The sequence below is a fragment of the Brienomyrus brachyistius genome, chromosome 2 (genome assembly GCF_023856365.1).
Source record: "Brienomyrus brachyistius isolate T26 chromosome 2, BBRACH_0.4, whole genome shotgun sequence".
Taxonomy (NCBI): Eukaryota; Metazoa; Chordata; class Actinopteri; order Osteoglossiformes; family Mormyridae; genus Brienomyrus; species Brienomyrus brachyistius.
Window position 1 is genome coordinate 35,230,133 of NC_064534.1, and position 16,991 is coordinate 35,247,123.

Consider the following 16,991-nt stretch of genomic DNA (forward strand, 5'->3'; position numbering starts at 1 on the left):
TGGAATAAAGGCACGAAGAGCTTACAGAACCTAGAATTACCAGGCAGTATTTAGAGTAAAACGGTGTGTAAAAGCTGCCTTTATGAAAGAGAGAAAATAAAAAAATATATATAAAATAGTAAAATGGAAGGGGAGTGATAGATTTAAATTAATCGTGAAGTGGAGCGCCCCCTGTATAAAGTAAAAGTGAGAAAAGCTTACAGCATCTGGTAGTCCCAGGTGGTCTCCCATCCAAGTACTAACCAGACCCTACCCTGCTTAGCTTCCGAGATCAGACGAGATCGGGCGTGTTCAGGGTGGTATGGCCGTAAGCGAGAGATGCTACCAAAAACAGCCCTTTTGCATTACACGCCTCTATACATGCCAGTTGGTCCCATTGGATCCTACTAATGTTCTTTTTTTTTTTTTTATCTGACTCACACTGCAGCCCCACCATCCAATCGGCAGCGCCGGACCCACACCAAACATTCACCAAACTACTCAGCCGGCAGCCTACCACAATTATTCCATTCTTTCCGCATCCGCACACTTCCTTCTCTTTAACTCCTTTTCACTACCGCACAGGATAATTGCCGCACGTCCCCCGCCGGCAAACATTACTCCTTTGCCTACCTCATGCAGGCTTCTCTTAACAACCCTCTGTTATCAACTCCGCTAACAGCCACAAAATCTCTGCCGCACGAAGCCCACTGGTAGCTGTTGAATCACATGCTTCCCCAAAACGTCGCGCTGTCAGAACACTGGGAGCTACACACACCAACAAGTCCATACTGCAGGCTGCAGCCAGAACAATTTTCTACATTCAAACATTGACGGCCTCTTCTCTCTAAAAATTCACCAGACCGCTTCTACCACCAGCAAAGAAGTTTCCATCCCTAATTCCTCTGTGATTCCCACTAACCTAAACATTAAGCTGGCATTGAAGGGTGTGAATTACCCCGGCCAACCTGCTCTTTTAAATACAGCTTTTAGCAAGTTTTGAAGGGAGGAGAAGAGCAGACCTTGCTATGCCAATAATAACGAGTCTTCTGTGGCGAAGTCGTTTTTGCATAGAAAACAAAGCGGTGAGTTGAAGAGGAATAATATCAGTACTTTGTTTAAAACTGTGTGTAAAAAGCTGTCTCTTTATCATTAACAATAAGTTGTAAAATGTGAATGGGGAGTGACAGTCTTCAAGTTTGTGAGAAGATCGCGCCCTGGTGGAATAAAGGCACGAACAGCTTACAGCAGCTATAATTACCAGGCAGTATTTAGAGTAAAACGTGTATAAAAGCTGCCTTTATGAAAGAGAGAAAATAAAAATATATATATAAAATAGTAAAATGGAAGGGGAGTGATAGATTTAAATTAATCGTGAAGTGGAGCGCCCCCTGTATAAAGTAAAAGTGAGAAAAGCTTACAGCACCTGGTATTCCCAGGTGGTCTCCCATCCAAGTACTAACCAGACCCTAGCCTGCTTAGCTTCCGAGATAAGATGCGATCGGGCGCATTCAGGGAGGTATGGCCGTAAGCGAGAGATGCTACCAAAAATAGCCCTTTTGCATTACACGCGTCTATACATGCCAGTTATTCCCATTGGATCCTACTCCTGTTTTTTTTTTTTTTTATCTGACTCACACTGCAGCACCACCATCCAATCGGCAGCACCGCACCCACACCAAACATTCACCAAACTACTCAGCCGGCAGCCTACCACAATTATTCCATTCTTTCCGCATCCGCACACTTCCTTCTCTTTAAGTCCTTTTCACTACCGCACAGGTTAATCGCCGCACGCCCCCCGCCGGCAAACATTACTCCTTTGCCTACCGCATGCAGGCTTCTCTTAATGACCTTCTGTTATCAACTCCGCTAACAGCCACAAAATCTCCGCCGCACGAAGCCCACTGGTAGCTGCTGAATCACATGCTTCCCCAAAACGTCGCGCTGTCAGAACACTGGGAGCTACACACACCAACAAGTCCATACTTCAGGCTGCAGCCAGAACAAATTTCTACATTCAAACATTGACGGCCTCTTCTCTCTAAAAATTCACCAGACCGCTTCTACCACCAGCAAAGAAGTTTCCATCCCTAATTCCTCTGTGATTCCCACTAACCTAAACATTAAGCTGGCATTGAAGGGTGTGAATTACCCCGGCCAACCTGCTCTTTTAAATACAGCTTTTAGCAAGTTTTGAAAGGAGAAGAGCAGAACTTGCTATGCCAATAATATCGAGTCTTCTGTGGCGAAGTGGTTTTTGCATAGAAAACAAAGCGGTCAGTTGAAGAGGAATAATATCAGTACTTTGTTTAAAACTCTGTGTAAAAAGCTGTCTCTTTATCATGAACAATAAGTTGTAAAACGTGAATGGGGAGTGACAGTCTTCAAGTTTGTGAGAAGATCGCGCCCTGGTGGAATAAAGGCACGAACAGCTTAGAGCACCTTGAATTACCAGGAAGGATTTAGAGTAAAACGGTGTGTAAAAGCTACCTTTATGAATGAGAGAAAAATATATATATATATAAAATAGTAAAATGGAAGGGGAGTGATAGATTTAAATTAATCGTGAAGTGGAGCGCCCCCTGTATAAAGTAAAAGTGAGAAAAGCTTACAGCACCTGGTATTCCCAGGAGGTCTCCCATCCAAGTACTAACCAGACCCTACCCTACTTAACTTACGAGATCGGATGAGATCGGGCGTGTTCAGGGTGGTATGGCCATAAGCGAGAGACGCTACCAAAAACAGCCCTTTTGCATTACACGCCTCTATACATGCCAGTTGGTCCCATTGGATCCTACTAATGTTCTTTTTTTTTTTTTTATCTGACTCACACTGCAGCCCCACCATCCAATCGGCAGCGCCGGACCCACACCAAACATTCACCAAACTACTCAGCCAGCAGCATACCACAATTATTCCATTCTTTCCGCATCCGCACACTTCCTTCTCTTTAACTCCTTTTCACTACCGCACAGGTTAATCGCCGCACGTCCCCCGCCGGCAAACATTACTCCTTTGCCTACTGCATGCAGGCTTCTCTTAACGACCCTCTGTTATCAACTCCGCTAACAGCCACAAAATCTCCACCGCACGAAGCCCACTGGTAGCTGCTGAATCACATGCTTCCCCAAAACGTCGCGCTGTCAGAACACTGGGAGCTACACACACCAACAAGTCCATACTGCAGGCTGCAGCCAGAACAATTTTCTACATTCAAACATCGACGGCCTCTTCTCTCTAAAAATTCACCAGACCGCTTCTACCACCAGCAAAGAAGTTTCCATCCCTAATTCCTCTATGACTCCCACTAACCCAAACATTAAGCTGGCATTGAAGGGTGTGAATTACCCCGGCCAATCTGTTCTTTTAAATACAGCTTTTAGCAAGTTTTGAAAGGAGAAGAGCAGAACTTGCTATGCCAATAATATCGAGTCTTCTGTGGCGAAGTGGTTTTTGCATAGAAAACAAAGCGGTCAGTTGAAGAGGAATAATATCAGTACTTTGTTTAAAACTGTGTGTAAAAAGCTGTCTCTGTATCATTAACAATAAGTTGTAAAACGTGAATGGGGAGTGACAGTCATCAAGTTTGTGAGAAGATCGCGCCCTGGTGGAATATAGGCACGAACAGCTTACAGCACCTAGAATTACCAGGAAGTATTTAGAGTAAAACGGTGTGTAAAAGCTGCCTTTATGAATGAGAGAAATATATATATATATATATATATATATATATATATATATATATATATATATAAAATAGTAAAATGGAAGGGGAGTGATAGATTTAAATTAATCGTGAAGTGGAGGGCCCCCTGTATAAAGTAAAAGTGAGAAAAGCTTACAGCACCTGGTATTCCCAGGTGGTCTCCCATCCAAGTACTAACCATACCCTACCCCACTTAACTTCCGAGATCAGGCGTGTTCAGGGTGGTATGGCCATAAGCAAGAGACACTACCAAAAACAGCCCTTTTGCATTACACGCCTCTATACATGCCAGTTAGTCCCATTGGATCCTACTCCTGTTTTTTTTTTTTTTATCTGACTCACACTGCAGCACCACCATCCAATCGGCAGCGCCGCACCCACACCAAACATTCACCAAACTACTCAGCCGGCAGCCTACCACAATTATTCCATTCTTTCCGCATCCGCACACTTCCTTCTCTTTAAGTCCTTTTCACTACCGCACAGGTTAATCGCCGCACGTCCCCCGCCGGCAAACATTACTCCTTTGCCTACTGCATGCAGGCTTCTCTTAACGACCCTCTGTTATCAACTCCGCTAACAGCCACAAAATCTCCGCCGCACGAAGCCCACTGGTAGCTGCTGAATCACATGCTTCCCCAAAACGTTGCGCTGTCAGAACACTGGGAGCTACACACACCAACAAGTCCATACTGCAGGCTGCAGCCAGAACAATTTTCTACATTCAAACATCGACGGCCTCTTCTCTCTAAAAATTCACCAGACCGCTTCTACCACCAGCAAAGAAGTTTCCATCCCTAATTCCTCTGTGATTCCCACTAACCTAAACATTAAGCTGGCATTGAAGGGTGTGAATTACCCCGGCCAATCTGTTCTTTTAAATACAGCTTTTAGCAAGTTTTGAAAGGAGGAGAAGAGCAGACCTTGCTATGCCAATAATATCGAGTCTTTTGTGATGAAGTGGTTTTTGCATAGAAAACAAAGCGGTGAGTTGAAGAGGAATTATATCAGTACTTTGTTTAAAACTGTGTGTAAAAAGCTGTCTCTTTATCATTAACAATAAGTTGTAAAACGTGAATGGGGAGTGACAGTCTTCAAGTTTGTGAGAAGATCGCGCCCTGGTGGAATAAAGGCACGAACAGCTTACAGCACCTAGAATTACCAGGCAGTATTTAGAGTAAAACGGTGTGTAAAAGCTGCCTTTATGAATGAGAGAAAAAATATATATATATAAAATAGTAAAATGGAAGGGGAGTGCTAGATTTAAATTAATCGTGAAGTGGAGCGCCCCCTGTATAAAGTAAAAGTGAGAAATGCTTACAGCACCTGGTATTCCCAGGCGGTCTCCCATCCAAGTACTAACCAGACCCTACCCGGCTTAGCTTCCGAGATAAGACGAGATCGGGAGCGTTCAGGGTGGTATGGCCGTAAGCGAGAAACGCTACCAAAAATAGCCCTTTTGCATTACACGCGTCTATACATGCCAGTTATTCCCATTGGATCCTACTCTTGTTTTTTTTTTTTTTATCTGACTCACACTGCAGCACCACCATCCAATCGGCAGCACCGGACCCACACCAAACATTCACCAAACTACTCATCCGGCAGCCTACCACAATTATTCCATTCTTTCCGCATCCGCACACTTCCTTCTCTTTAACTCCTTTTCACTACCGCACAGGTTAATTGCCGCACGTCCCCCGCCGGCAAACATTACTCCTTTGCCTACCTCATGCAGGCTTCTCTTAACAACCCTCTGTTATCAACTCCGCTAACAGCCACAAAATCTCTGCCGCACGAAACCCACTGGTAGCTGTTGAATCACATGCTTCCCCAAAACGTCGCGCTGTCAGAACACTGGGAGCTACACACACCAACAAGTCCATACTGCAGGCTGCTGCCAGAACAATTTTCTACATTCAAACATCGACGGCCTCTTCTCTCTAAAAATTCACCAGACCGCTTCTACCACCAGCAAAGAAGTTTTCATCCCTAATTCTTCTGTGATTCCCACTAACCTAAACATTGAGCTGGCATTGAAGGGTGTGAATTACCCCGGCCAACCTGCTCTTTTAAATACAGCTTTTAGCAAGTTTTGAAAGGAGTAGAAGAGCAGATAATATGCCAATAATATCGAATATTCTGTGGCGAAGTGGTTTTTGCATAGAAAACAAAGCGGTGAGTTTAAGAGGAATTATATCAGTACTTTGTTTAAAACTGTGTGTAAAAAGCTGTCTCTTTATTATTAACAATAAGTTGTAAAACGTGAATGTGGAGTGACAGTCTTCAAGATTGTCAGAAGATCGCGCCCTGGTGGAATAAAGGCTCGAACAGCTCACAGCACCTAGAATTACCAGGCAGTATTTAGAGTAAAACGGTGTGTAAAGGCTGCCTTTATGAATGAGAGAAAAAAAATATATATATAAAATAGTAAAATGGAAGGGGAGTGATAGATTTAAATTAATCGTGAAGTGGAGCGCCCCCTGTATAAAGTAAAAGTGAGAAAAGCTTACAGCACGTGGTATTCCCAGGTAGTCTCCCATCCAAGTACTAACCAGACCCTACCCCACTTAGCTTCCGAGATCAGACGAGATCGGACGTGTTCAGGGTGGTATGGCCATAAGCGAGAGACACTACCAAAAACAGCCCTTTTGCATTACACGCGTCTATACATGCCAGTTAGTCCCATTGGATCATACTCCTGGTTTTTTTTTTTTTTTTATCTGACTCACACTGCAGCACCACCATCCAATCGGCAGCGCCGCACCCACACCAAACATTCACCAAACTACTCAGCCGGCAGCCTACCACAATTATTCCATTCTTTCCGCATCCGCACACTTCCTTCTCTTTAAGTCCTTTTCACTACCGCACAGGTTAATCGCCGCACGTCCCCCGCCGGCAAACATTACTCCTTTGCCTACCTCATGCAGGCTTCTCTTAACGACCCTCTGTTATCAACTCCGCTAACAGCCACAAAATCTCTGCCGCACGAAGCCCACTGGTAGCTGTTGAATCACATGCTTCCCCAAAACGTTACGCTGTCAGAACACTGGGAGCTACACACGCCAACAAGTCCATACTGCAGGCTGCAGCCAGAACAATTTTCTCCATTGAAACATCGACGGCCTCTTCTCTCTAAAAATTCACCAGACCGCTTCTACCACCAGCAAAGAAGTTTCCATCCCTAATTCCTCTGTGATTCCCACTAACCTAAACATTAATCTGGCATTGAAGGGTGTGAATTACCCCGGCCAACCTGCTCTTTTAAATACAGCTTTTAGCAAGTTTTGAAAGGAGAAGAGCAGAACTTGCTATGCCAATAATATCGAGTCTTCTGTGGCGAAGTGGTTTTTGCATAGAAAACAAAGCGGTCAGTTGAAGAGGAATAATATCAGTACTTTGTTTAAAACTGTGTGTAAAAAGCTGTCTCTTTATCATTAACAATAAGTTGTAAAACGTGAATGGGGAGTGACAGTCTTCAAGTTTGTGAGAAGATCGCGCCCTGGTGGAAGAAAGGCACGAACAGCTTACAGCACCTAGAATTACCAGGCAGTATTTAGAGTTAAACGGTGTGCAAAAGCTGCCTTTATGAATGAGCGAAAAAAAATATATATATAAAATAGTAAAACGTAAGGGGAGTGATAGATTTAAATTAATCGTGAAGTGGAGTGCCCCCTGTATAAAGTAAAAGTGAGAAAAGCTTACAGCACCAGGTATTCCCAGGAGGTCTCCCATCCAAGTACTAACCAGACCGTTCCCTGATTGTCTTCCGAGATCCGATGAGATCGGGCGTGTTCAGGCTGGCATGGCCATAAGCGAGAGATGCTACCAAAAACAGCCCTTTTGCATTACACGCGTCTATACATGCCAGTTGGTCCCATTGGATCCTACTCCTGTTTTTTTTTTTTTTTTATCTGACTCACACTGCAGCACCACCATCCAATCGGCAGCGCCGGACCCACACCAAACATTCACCAAACTACTCAGCCGCCAGCCTACCACAATTATTCCATTCTTTCCGCATCCGCACACTTCCTTCTCTTTAAGTCCTTTTCACTACCGCACAGGTTAATCGCCGCACGTCCCCCGACGGCAAACATTACTCCTTTGCCTACCTCATGCAGGCTTCTCTTAACGACCCTCTGTTATCAACTCCGCTGACAGCCACAAAATCTCCGCCGCACGAAGCCCACTGGTAGCTGCTGAATCACATGCTTCCCCAAAACGTCGCGCTGTCAGAACACTGGGAGCTACACACACCAACAAGTCCATACTGCAGGCTGCAGCCAGAACTATTTTCTACATTCAAACATAGACGGCCTCTTCTCTCTAAAAATTCACCAGACCGCTTCTACCACCAGCAAAGAAGTTTTCATCCCTAATTCTTCTGTGATTCCCACTAACCTAAACATTGAGCTGGCATTGAAGGGTGTGAATTACCCCGGCCAACCTGCTCTTTTAAATACAGCTTTTAGCAAGTTTTGAAAGGAGGAGAAGAGCAGATAATATGCCAATAATATCGAATATTCTGTGGCGAAGTGGTTTTTGCATAGAAAACAAAGCGTTGACTTTAAGAGGAATTATATCAGTACTTTGTTTAAAACTGTGTGTAAAAAGCTGTCTCTTTATTATTAACAATAAGTTGTAAAACGTGAATGTGGAGTGACAGTCTTCAAGTTTGTCAGAAGATCGCGCCCTGGTGGAATAAAGGCACGAACAGCTCACAGCACCTAGAATTACCAGGCAGTATTTAGAGTAAAACGGTTTCTAAAAGCTGCCTTTATGAATGAGAGAAAAAAATATATATATAAAATAGTAAAATGGAAGGGGAGTGATAGATTTAAATTAATCGTGAAGTGGAGCGCCCCTTGTATAAAGTAAAAGTGAGAAAAGCTTACAGCACGTGGTATTCCCAGGCAGTCTCCCATCCAAGTACTAACCAGACCCTACCCCACTTTGCTTCCGAGATCAGGCGTGTTCAGGGTGGTATGGCCGTAAGCGAGAGATGCTACCAAAAACAGCCCTTTTGCATTACACGCGTCTATACATGCCAGTTAGTCCCATTGGATCATACTCCTGGTTTTTTTTTTTTTTTATCTGACTCACACTGCAGCACCACCATCCAATCGGCAGCGCCGCACCCACACCAAACATTCACCAAACTACTCAGCCGGCAGCCTACCACAATTATTCCATTCTTTCCGCATCCGCACACTTCCTTCTCTTTAAGTCCTTTTCACTACCGCACAGGTTAATCGCCGCACGTCCCCCGCCGGCAAACATTACTCCTTTGCCTACCTCATGCAGGCTTCTCTTAACGACCCTCTGTTATCAACTCCGCTAACAGCCACAAAATCTCTGCCGCACGAAGCCCACTGGTAGCTGTTGAATCACATGCTTCCCCAAAACGTTACGCTGTCAGAACACTGGGAGCTACACACGCCAACAAGTCCATACTGCAGGCTGCAGCCAGAACAATTTTCTACATTGAAACATCGACGGCCTCTTCTCTCTAAAAATTCACCAGACCGCTTCTACCATCAGCAAAGAAGTTACCATCCCTAATTCCTCTGTGATTCCCACTAACCTAAACATTAATCTGGCTTTGAAGGGTGTGAATTACCCCGGCCAACCTGCTCTTTTAAATACAGCTTTTAGCAAGTTTTGAAAGGAGGAGAAGAGCAGACCTTGCTATGCCAAAAATATCAAGTCTTCTGTGGCGAAGTGGTTTTTGCATAGAAAACAAAGCGGTGAGTTGAAGAGGAATTATATCAGTTGTTGGGGAAAGCGCCCGGCGTTTCCACCCCTTCTCCACATTTATGAGACACACACAGGTTACAGTTTTACTTGCAAGGGTACCCACACTCTCTGCAATGCAAACTACAGCAGAATGTGTTACAAAGGGTGGTTCCCCTTGACTCCTTTATTTATAGTCAGTGGGAGGCGCAAGAGTCATGCAGAATAGGGAGGTGAGAGAAAGTTCTGGTTTTGCTAAGGTGGGAATGCTATTATTAATATAATCTAAAGTATGAGGCTAGGGGAAAACAAAATAATATATATACATATTTACATTCATTGCTGATCATACAGGAGTGATAACAAAATGATTAATAACAGTTTCTTCAACCTAACAGTCCCTCCTGTTTATCATGACAGTATGATCAAAAACATCAGTATTGTACAAGTTGCAAAAGCATTTCCAGTACAACTGTCATTTAGATCACATCATCATCATCCTAACTGTGGAGTACAGAAAACCATCAGGAGTCGTTCCTCCTGTTTATCATAGAAAAACATCTAATTCCGTTACTTCAGGTCCGAGCCCTGCACGGGTGCTTTCGGCTCAGCCGTCATTATGAATTACATGTCTTCTTCATCGCTATCGCTGGAAACAGGCTCTGTCTCCATATTCTGAGTAAGGGAGAGAAACATTGTACTGTGTGTCCGAAAAGCAGCATTAAGAGCTTGATTAATAAACATTTTCAAACATGGTATAACAGTTATAAAACAACAGAAAAACAAAATAAAAAACAAAACAAAAGAAAATATAAGTGAAACAATACTTTGGTACCCTATACCTGCAAAAGATGCGGCACATTTGGCCTGTGACATATTCATGGGTTTTCCATATACAGTGGGTCGTTCACTATGAGTAGGCATCACAGAACAAACATAGCAATTCGTCACATTTTTTGCTGTTACAGTGTCATGTACATATCGATACCAGTAGTTCTTCATGAACGGGTGTGAGTGGTCAGCAGGCAACGGGCGCAGATGGAAGTCGTCATGGGTCCATCGCCGTAGGTGTTGCAATGGAGCTAGTGGGAGCAAGGACAACCATACAAGTCCAACAACAAGAATGACCCCTAGAGTCACCTTACCACATCCCCACCCCGTCAGAGCCATCCTAATAGAGTGCAGTTCAGTTGTTTTCTTCACCGGGTTGAGACAGCAGCACCCTATTGGTTACTGTGCCTTTGTAGCGGACTTCCACTGCTACTCTGTCGCTGAGGCCTCTGATAAGGGCTTGATGGGTTTACAGTGACTTTTGTGTATTGTTGGAGAAAGCGTCAGGCTTTCCACTCCAACTCTGCACACAGGACCAAACTACAATACAGTATATGTTGGAGAAAGCGACAGGCTTTCCACTCCAACTCTGTACACACCATTAATTACGAGACAACACACTTAGAGTTTTACTTGCACAAGGGTAACCACACTCTCTGCATGCTAGGCTACAAAGGAATGTGTTACAAAGGGTGGTTCCCCTTGGCACCTTTATTTATAGTCAATGGGGGGCAGGGGTCTTGGAGTGAGAACAAAGAAAAGACTGTGAGAGTAAGAAGAAGTTCTGGTTTTACTCAGGTGGACAACTATTTAAACACGTGCTCAGGATACGTGTAAACTAATATAATCTAAAGTATGAAGGTAAAGGAAAACAAAATAATGTATATACATATTTACACTCATTGCTGATTATACAGAAATGATAACAAATGATTACTAACAGTTTCTTCAACCTAACAGTCCCTCCTGTTTATCATGACAGTATGATCAGAAGCATCAGTATTGTACAAATTGCAAAAACACTTTCAGCACAACCGTCATTCAGATCACATCATCATCATTATTAAGAGGGCTAGACAAGGTTAGTAAATCCATTCGTTCTTCTGCAGTGTATAGCAGAAAAACAGAACTAAAAGTATGTTGTATCATGGAACGGAGGCAGGGTATAATACAAATGAAACAACAACATACAAATAATAATGTAACAAGAATGGGGAGTGAGAACTTTAGCAGTAACTGCCACCAGGACCCAGTAAGAAACCAATTCAACCATGAGGGGCCAGCATGAGGGTCTAAGGTCATGATCTTTTGAAGTTCTCGCAGACGGTCCAAGGCTGTAGTCATGTTGGGTGAGTGCACATTATCGGGAATATATGTACAGCAGGTATTATTTAAAAGCACGCACACACCACCTTGTGCAGCAGTAAGTATGTCTAAAACCATTCTATTCTGAATGACCATCTGTTTAATAGCATCTATCTCACCATTCTGTTGCTCATTTATTATGATGGAGTTATTTATGAACAGCCCCAAACGATAATCAATAGTTTCTAATCGTAACGTATTCTTTGCTGTTCCTACCCAGGGAAAAAGAGACATTAATACTTTCTGGTCTGTAGACCAATGTTTGAACTCCTGGGGAACATCTGAACCCCAGACACTGTCATGAGGACGGAGAGAAGCTGTAGTTATGATGAACCGGCGCCTGCGGTTCGCTGGTGTAGACGACAGTGACACCAGGAAAGTATGGTCTGACACAAAGATTGGAGCGCACACACCATACCAGTTATAGGGCAAAACGAAATATGCGCGGGGTCCACATAACCAAGCTACTCCTTGCACCCAGTAGGTGCCATTACTAGATCCACTTATGTTTACCGGGGCACCTTCTCCGTGTACTAGTATTTGGGCACAGTTGGTGGTGTTCCCCATATGATGGGTGCCGTTCATTTGGTCATAACACATTGAGTGATTAAATGTTTTAGGGTCCATGTTCAGGTGGACAGATAAAGGTAAGGATATATTTGACACTTTTATAGCAAAATCGATCCAAAACTGCTGTGCACATACGCCATTATCCAAACCAGCAGTATATGGATCTGTATCATTTATTTTTATATTATCATGCTGATAGCCTACACCTGCAAAAGAGGCAGCACACTTTGCTTGTGACTTATTCATAGGTTTCCCATATATAGTTAATCCATCGGCATGAGATGGCATGTGGGTACAGACATAACAATTAGTTAAATTGTCTTTCTTTGCTGAATCATAAACATAACGGTACCAGTAGTTTTGTAGGAAAGGATGGGTCTCATTTGTGGAGATAGGTCTCAGGTGGGAGCCGTCATGTGTCCATCTAGGTGGGCGAAACACCTGCTCTGGTGAGTGCAGAAGCAGACCAACAATTCCCATAAAGAGAATTACACCGAGAGTTACCTTACCACATCCCCACCCAATCAGAGCCATTCTAAATGGAGTGCAGATCAGCTGTTTTCTTCACCGGGTTGAGACGTCAGTATCCTATTGATTGCTGCGCCTTTGTAGCGGACTTCCACTGCTACTCCGAAGGTACAGAGGTCTCTGATACGGGCTTGATGGGCTTACAGTGACTCTTATGTATCCAAGAAGGTCGCTCTGCTATCTTCACCGCTGTTGGTGTTGTGAGGAGGACTTGATAAGGTCCGTCCCACCGAGGCGTGCTCCAATCCTTTCGCAACAGGACCTTGACCAGGATCCAATCTCCTGGCTGCAGATTATCCTGTTGAACAGAAACAGAATTTACTGGCAGACTACTGGGGTTATGTTTTTGTTGTGATGATAATAGCTTACGCATCCAATCGGCTAACGTATTTTCTCTGTCTGCTTTTCCTATATCACTCATTTCGGTTGCTAAGGGAAACGGTCTACCATACACAATTTCAAATGGTGTCAATCCTGCAGGAGTGGGAGTTATTCTCATCCATAATTTTACTAGAGACAAACATTCTGGCCACGGTCTTTTTGTCTCTTCCACTGTCTTTCTGAGCCTTGTTTTAATGGTGCCGTTAGTTCTCTCCACTAAGCCTGCGCTCTGGGGGTGATAAGCACAATGATTTTTGATCGTAAACCCGAGTGCTTGTGAGCAAAGGGACATGGTTTGATTCACAAAATGAGTCCCATTGTCCGATCTTATAATATGAGGTATGCCATAGGTAGGGAAATAATGGCCTACCAAACATTTTGCAACGGTCATTGCATCACAGTGTTTTACAGGGTATATTTCTACCCACTTAGAAAAGGTGTCTATAATGACTAGGCAACACTTCTTCCCTTGTGACCAAGATAATTCAATGAAATCCATATGTACAATTTGAAATGGATACTCAGCTGCGGGAAACTGGCCACGTTTTGGCCTTATGTTGCCTTGTGCATTGTGTTTACAGCAAATTAAGCACGCTCGACAAAATTGTTTTGCATAATCAGAAAAATTTATAGTATAAAAGTATTGTTGAATAATATGTACCATCCCTCCTGTTGAGACATGGGTGTTTCCATGGCTCACTAAGGCAGCTGTCTTGTATAAATTTTTTGGTAGGATGGGCTTGTCATTCATATAATAAGTTTTCCCTTGCTGTATTGCTCCTCTCTTAATCCAGCTCTGTATTTCTGTTTTAGGTGCATGAGTCTGTGCATCACATAGTACATCACTATCTATCAACAAGACATCTGTAACATTTAAGGCAGGTTGTTTTTGTGCAGCACCTTTCGCCGTCACGTCCGCAAAACTGTTTCCTTTAGCTATTGCGGAAGCATCAGTTTGGTGTGCCTTACATTTGCATATCGCAAGGCAATTTGGTAATTGCACAACATCTAACAACCTGAGTAATAGGTTCGTATGAGTTAAAGATGTTCCTTGCGATGTCTTGAATCCTCTATTTTTCCACACTCTTGCATGGTGATGAACAGCTCCAAACACATATTGACTATCAGTGTATATTGTAAGTGGCTTGTTTTTGAAGAGCTCACATGCCCTAATTACAGCATAGAGTTCAGCCGCTTGTGCTGAACAAGCAGGGGGAAGTGCATTGGCCTCCAACACTTCAGTAGATGTAACTACAGCATATCCGACCTTGTTCTTCCCCATGTCATTTTTTGATGCTGATCCATCTACAAAAACAACCGTTGAATCTGGTATTGGGGTCTGTAAAATATCTGCTCTTGGTTTGGTTTGTTCTTCCACAACTGCTTTGCACGAATGTGGCTCTCCATCTTCCGCTGTCGGAAGAAGGGTGCTAGGGTTGAGAGGACCACATCGCTGTATTGTGATGTTTGACTGTGAAAGCAGGAGTGAGACTAGGGTCAGATGTCTAACATGTGTGAGGAATGGCAGTGGCGTCTGCAGTAAAACTAAAGAAACTGAATGTGGCACCTTCAAAGTGAGTGGGTGACACAACACTAATTCTGCTGATAATTTCACTGCTTCTGCAGCAGCTGCACATGCCTGCAAACACTGCGGAAAACCAGCTGCCACTGCATCTAATCGTTTAGAATAGAACGCTAATGGCCTCTCTTTTGCGCCGAATGGCTGTGTTAATACTGCCTTCATATACCCTTGATTTGCATCAACACATAGGGTAAATGGTTGTTGATAATCTGGCAGAGCAAGTGTCACATTAGTTTGTAACATCATTTTTAAGTTTGTGAATGCCAATTCTCCTTCTTTTGTCCACTGAATTTTATCTTTCAGTGCCATGTCCTTCCCATAAATCAGGGTTTGTAAAGGTTGAACGAGTGCAGCATAATCAGGTAACCATTCCCTGCAATAATTGCAAAGTCCTAAGAAGGACATCATTTGCTGTTTAGTCTTTGGCTTTGGTGCCTCTTGTATTGCCTGTTTTCTAGTTTCTAATAATGATCGACCTTGTTGGGAGAGTTTATGTCCAAGATATATAACTTCCTCTCTGCAATACTGTAACTTTTGTTTTGATGCTTTATGTCCTGTATCATACAAATGCTGTAACACTAACAGTGTGGCTTCTTTGCAATGCTGTTTTGTATCTGAAGCAATTAATATATCATCTACATACAGTAGCACTTGACTATGGGATGGTATTTTACAGGAACTCATTGAATAGCGTAGTGCCATTGTATATACATGTGGACTTTCTGAAAACCCTTGAGGGAGTCTAGTGTATGTGTATTTATGTCCTTTATAAGTGAAACCAAATAAGTGTTGTGAATCAGGATGTAGTGGTACTGAGAAAAAGGCATTACTCAGATCCACTACTGAAAAATACTTCTTGTCAGGGGACAAGGAATTTAACAAAAGGTGTGGATTAGGCACATCTGGTGCAGCATGTTGTACTATTTCATTTACTGGTCTTAAATCCTGCACCATGCGCCATTTCCCTGTATGTCCCTTCTGGACGGGGAATATAGGAGTATTGCAAGTGGCCTCAGGAGCCTCTCGCAATATTCCTGATGCCAACATATCCTGCACTACAGGGGCTATACCTTTCTCTGCTTCAGGTTTTAACGGGTATTGTCTAACTACCGGACGGTGTTCTGATTTCACAATTACTTTGTAAGGTGGAAACCCCTTTACCAGTCCTACATCAGTGGGGGAGGACGACCACAACCCTTCCGGGAGGCGATCTAGATCTGGACATGATCCCTCCTCCAGGGTTGGAAAAATTTGTCAGGTTGGGTCCTGCAAGTGTGTGGTGAGAGTGGTTTGAACTCTCCATCCCAAAGGAAACCGCCACACATTGTGTTTTTTGTCATAGCTCCAAAAGGAGCCAGGTACGGGTTGGTAGTCATTGTAACTGTGCATGGAATCTCGTAAGAACATCTCTACGTCCCTCCACTGCATCTGAGGTGGTTTTGATAGAGATACGTGTGGTGTTTCCCCTCTGAACACAGCCTGTTGTTTATTAGATAAGATGACTGAAGCAGCAGAAAAGCCAGTAGTGGAGTTAACATATATATGTTGTAAGGTGATACAAGTGTCTTGAAGGGCATGAAACGTTTTGTCATAGGCATAATCTGGTCCTAGGGTGCCTTTGTACCACATAGTGACGTGTAAGGCATCGCCAGGCATGAACTGGGTTTGTTTAGGGGACTGCTTTTCTCTAGTTTTTCTCAATATTTCACGTGTCTGTGCTGTCCCCCCCAGATCTAGGGACCAATAATACTGTGGAGCTGACATGCCATGTATCACGAAAGTTTGCTTTTCTACTATAGCCTTCATGCCAGTGGGTGTTGCAATCACACTAATACCCATTTGTATCATAAGATCCCTTCCTAACAGATTGACTGGACATGAAGGGCTTATTAGCACTTGGGCGTGACATTCTAACTCTGTTTCCTCATCTTTTATGCTAACTGGATTTGTCAATTGATGACTTTCAGCTTGGCCTCCTGCAGTTCGGATATTTATGGAGGACGAAGAAAAGGTGACCCTTGGAGGGCTAGTGGTTAACACTGTCCTACAGGCTCCTGTATCACATAGGCACTCATATATTTTCCCATTTATAATAAGCCTTCGTTTTGGTAGTTCTTCAAGTTGTTTTAGTGCTAGCAGTTGGCAAACTGCTTGCAAATCTATCTCTTCTGTCTCATCCTGTTTTTGCAGCTTATCTGGCTCTTTTGATAGTTCACAGGCTAATTGTCATTGATTCTCTGTGGAATTTGGGTTGTTTATAAACTTGGTTCTACATTGCCTAGCTAAGTGCCCAAGTTTTCCGCATGT

General features: G+C 43.4%; 2 protein-coding genes, 4 non-coding genes and 4 pseudogenes across 24 annotated transcripts in view; 1 reads left to right on the top strand and 9 right to left on the bottom strand.

The window, feature by feature from the left end:
* The window catches only part of LOC125715510 (protein NYNRIN-like), a 334,468-nt gene that overhangs the window by 213,254 nt on the left and 104,223 nt on the right, over positions 1–16,991 (bottom strand). For 7 of the 15 annotated variants that reach the window (XM_048987273.1, XM_048987247.1, XM_048987228.1 and 4 more), the window contains one exon: positions 9,819–13,019. The exons of 1 other annotated variant lie outside the window; for it this stretch is intronic. Coding sequence is in view for 8 of the 14 variants with exons in the window: in XM_048987247.1 (XP_048843204.1) it covers positions 11,300–12,727 (1,428 nt within the window). In the remaining 6 variants the exon portion in view is untranslated. Of the gene's footprint in view, positions 1–9,526; positions 15,770–16,991 lie in introns of those variants that run through there. 7 more of the 15 variants (XM_048987151.1, XM_048987176.1, XM_048987186.1 and 4 more) reach the window with 5 other exon arrangements.
* The window catches only part of LOC125715571 (uncharacterized), a 277,458-nt gene that overhangs the window by 30,217 nt on the left and 230,250 nt on the right, over positions 1–16,991 (top strand). The gene's annotated exons all lie outside the window — the stretch shown is intronic.
* On the bottom strand, positions 195–313 carry LOC125733761 (5S ribosomal RNA). The gene has a single exon (XR_007393098.1). It is a non-coding gene; the product is annotated as a 5S ribosomal RNA (ribosomal RNA).
* Positions 1,394–1,512, bottom strand: LOC125737121 (5S ribosomal RNA). The gene has a single exon (XR_007396388.1). It is a non-coding gene; the product is annotated as a 5S ribosomal RNA (ribosomal RNA).
* LOC125734247 (5S ribosomal RNA) lies at positions 2,588–2,706 on the bottom strand. Its single transcript, XR_007393567.1, has one exon. It is a non-coding gene; the product is annotated as a 5S ribosomal RNA (ribosomal RNA).
* LOC125732038 (5S ribosomal RNA) lies at positions 3,818–3,926 on the bottom strand (annotated as a pseudogene).
* On the bottom strand, positions 5,003–5,121 carry LOC125736840 (5S ribosomal RNA). The gene has a single exon (XR_007396108.1). It is a non-coding gene; the product is annotated as a 5S ribosomal RNA (ribosomal RNA).
* On the bottom strand, positions 6,195–6,313 carry LOC125731348 (5S ribosomal RNA; annotated as a pseudogene).
* On the bottom strand, positions 7,390–7,508 carry LOC125731908 (5S ribosomal RNA; annotated as a pseudogene).
* Positions 8,583–8,691, bottom strand: LOC125732175 (5S ribosomal RNA; annotated as a pseudogene).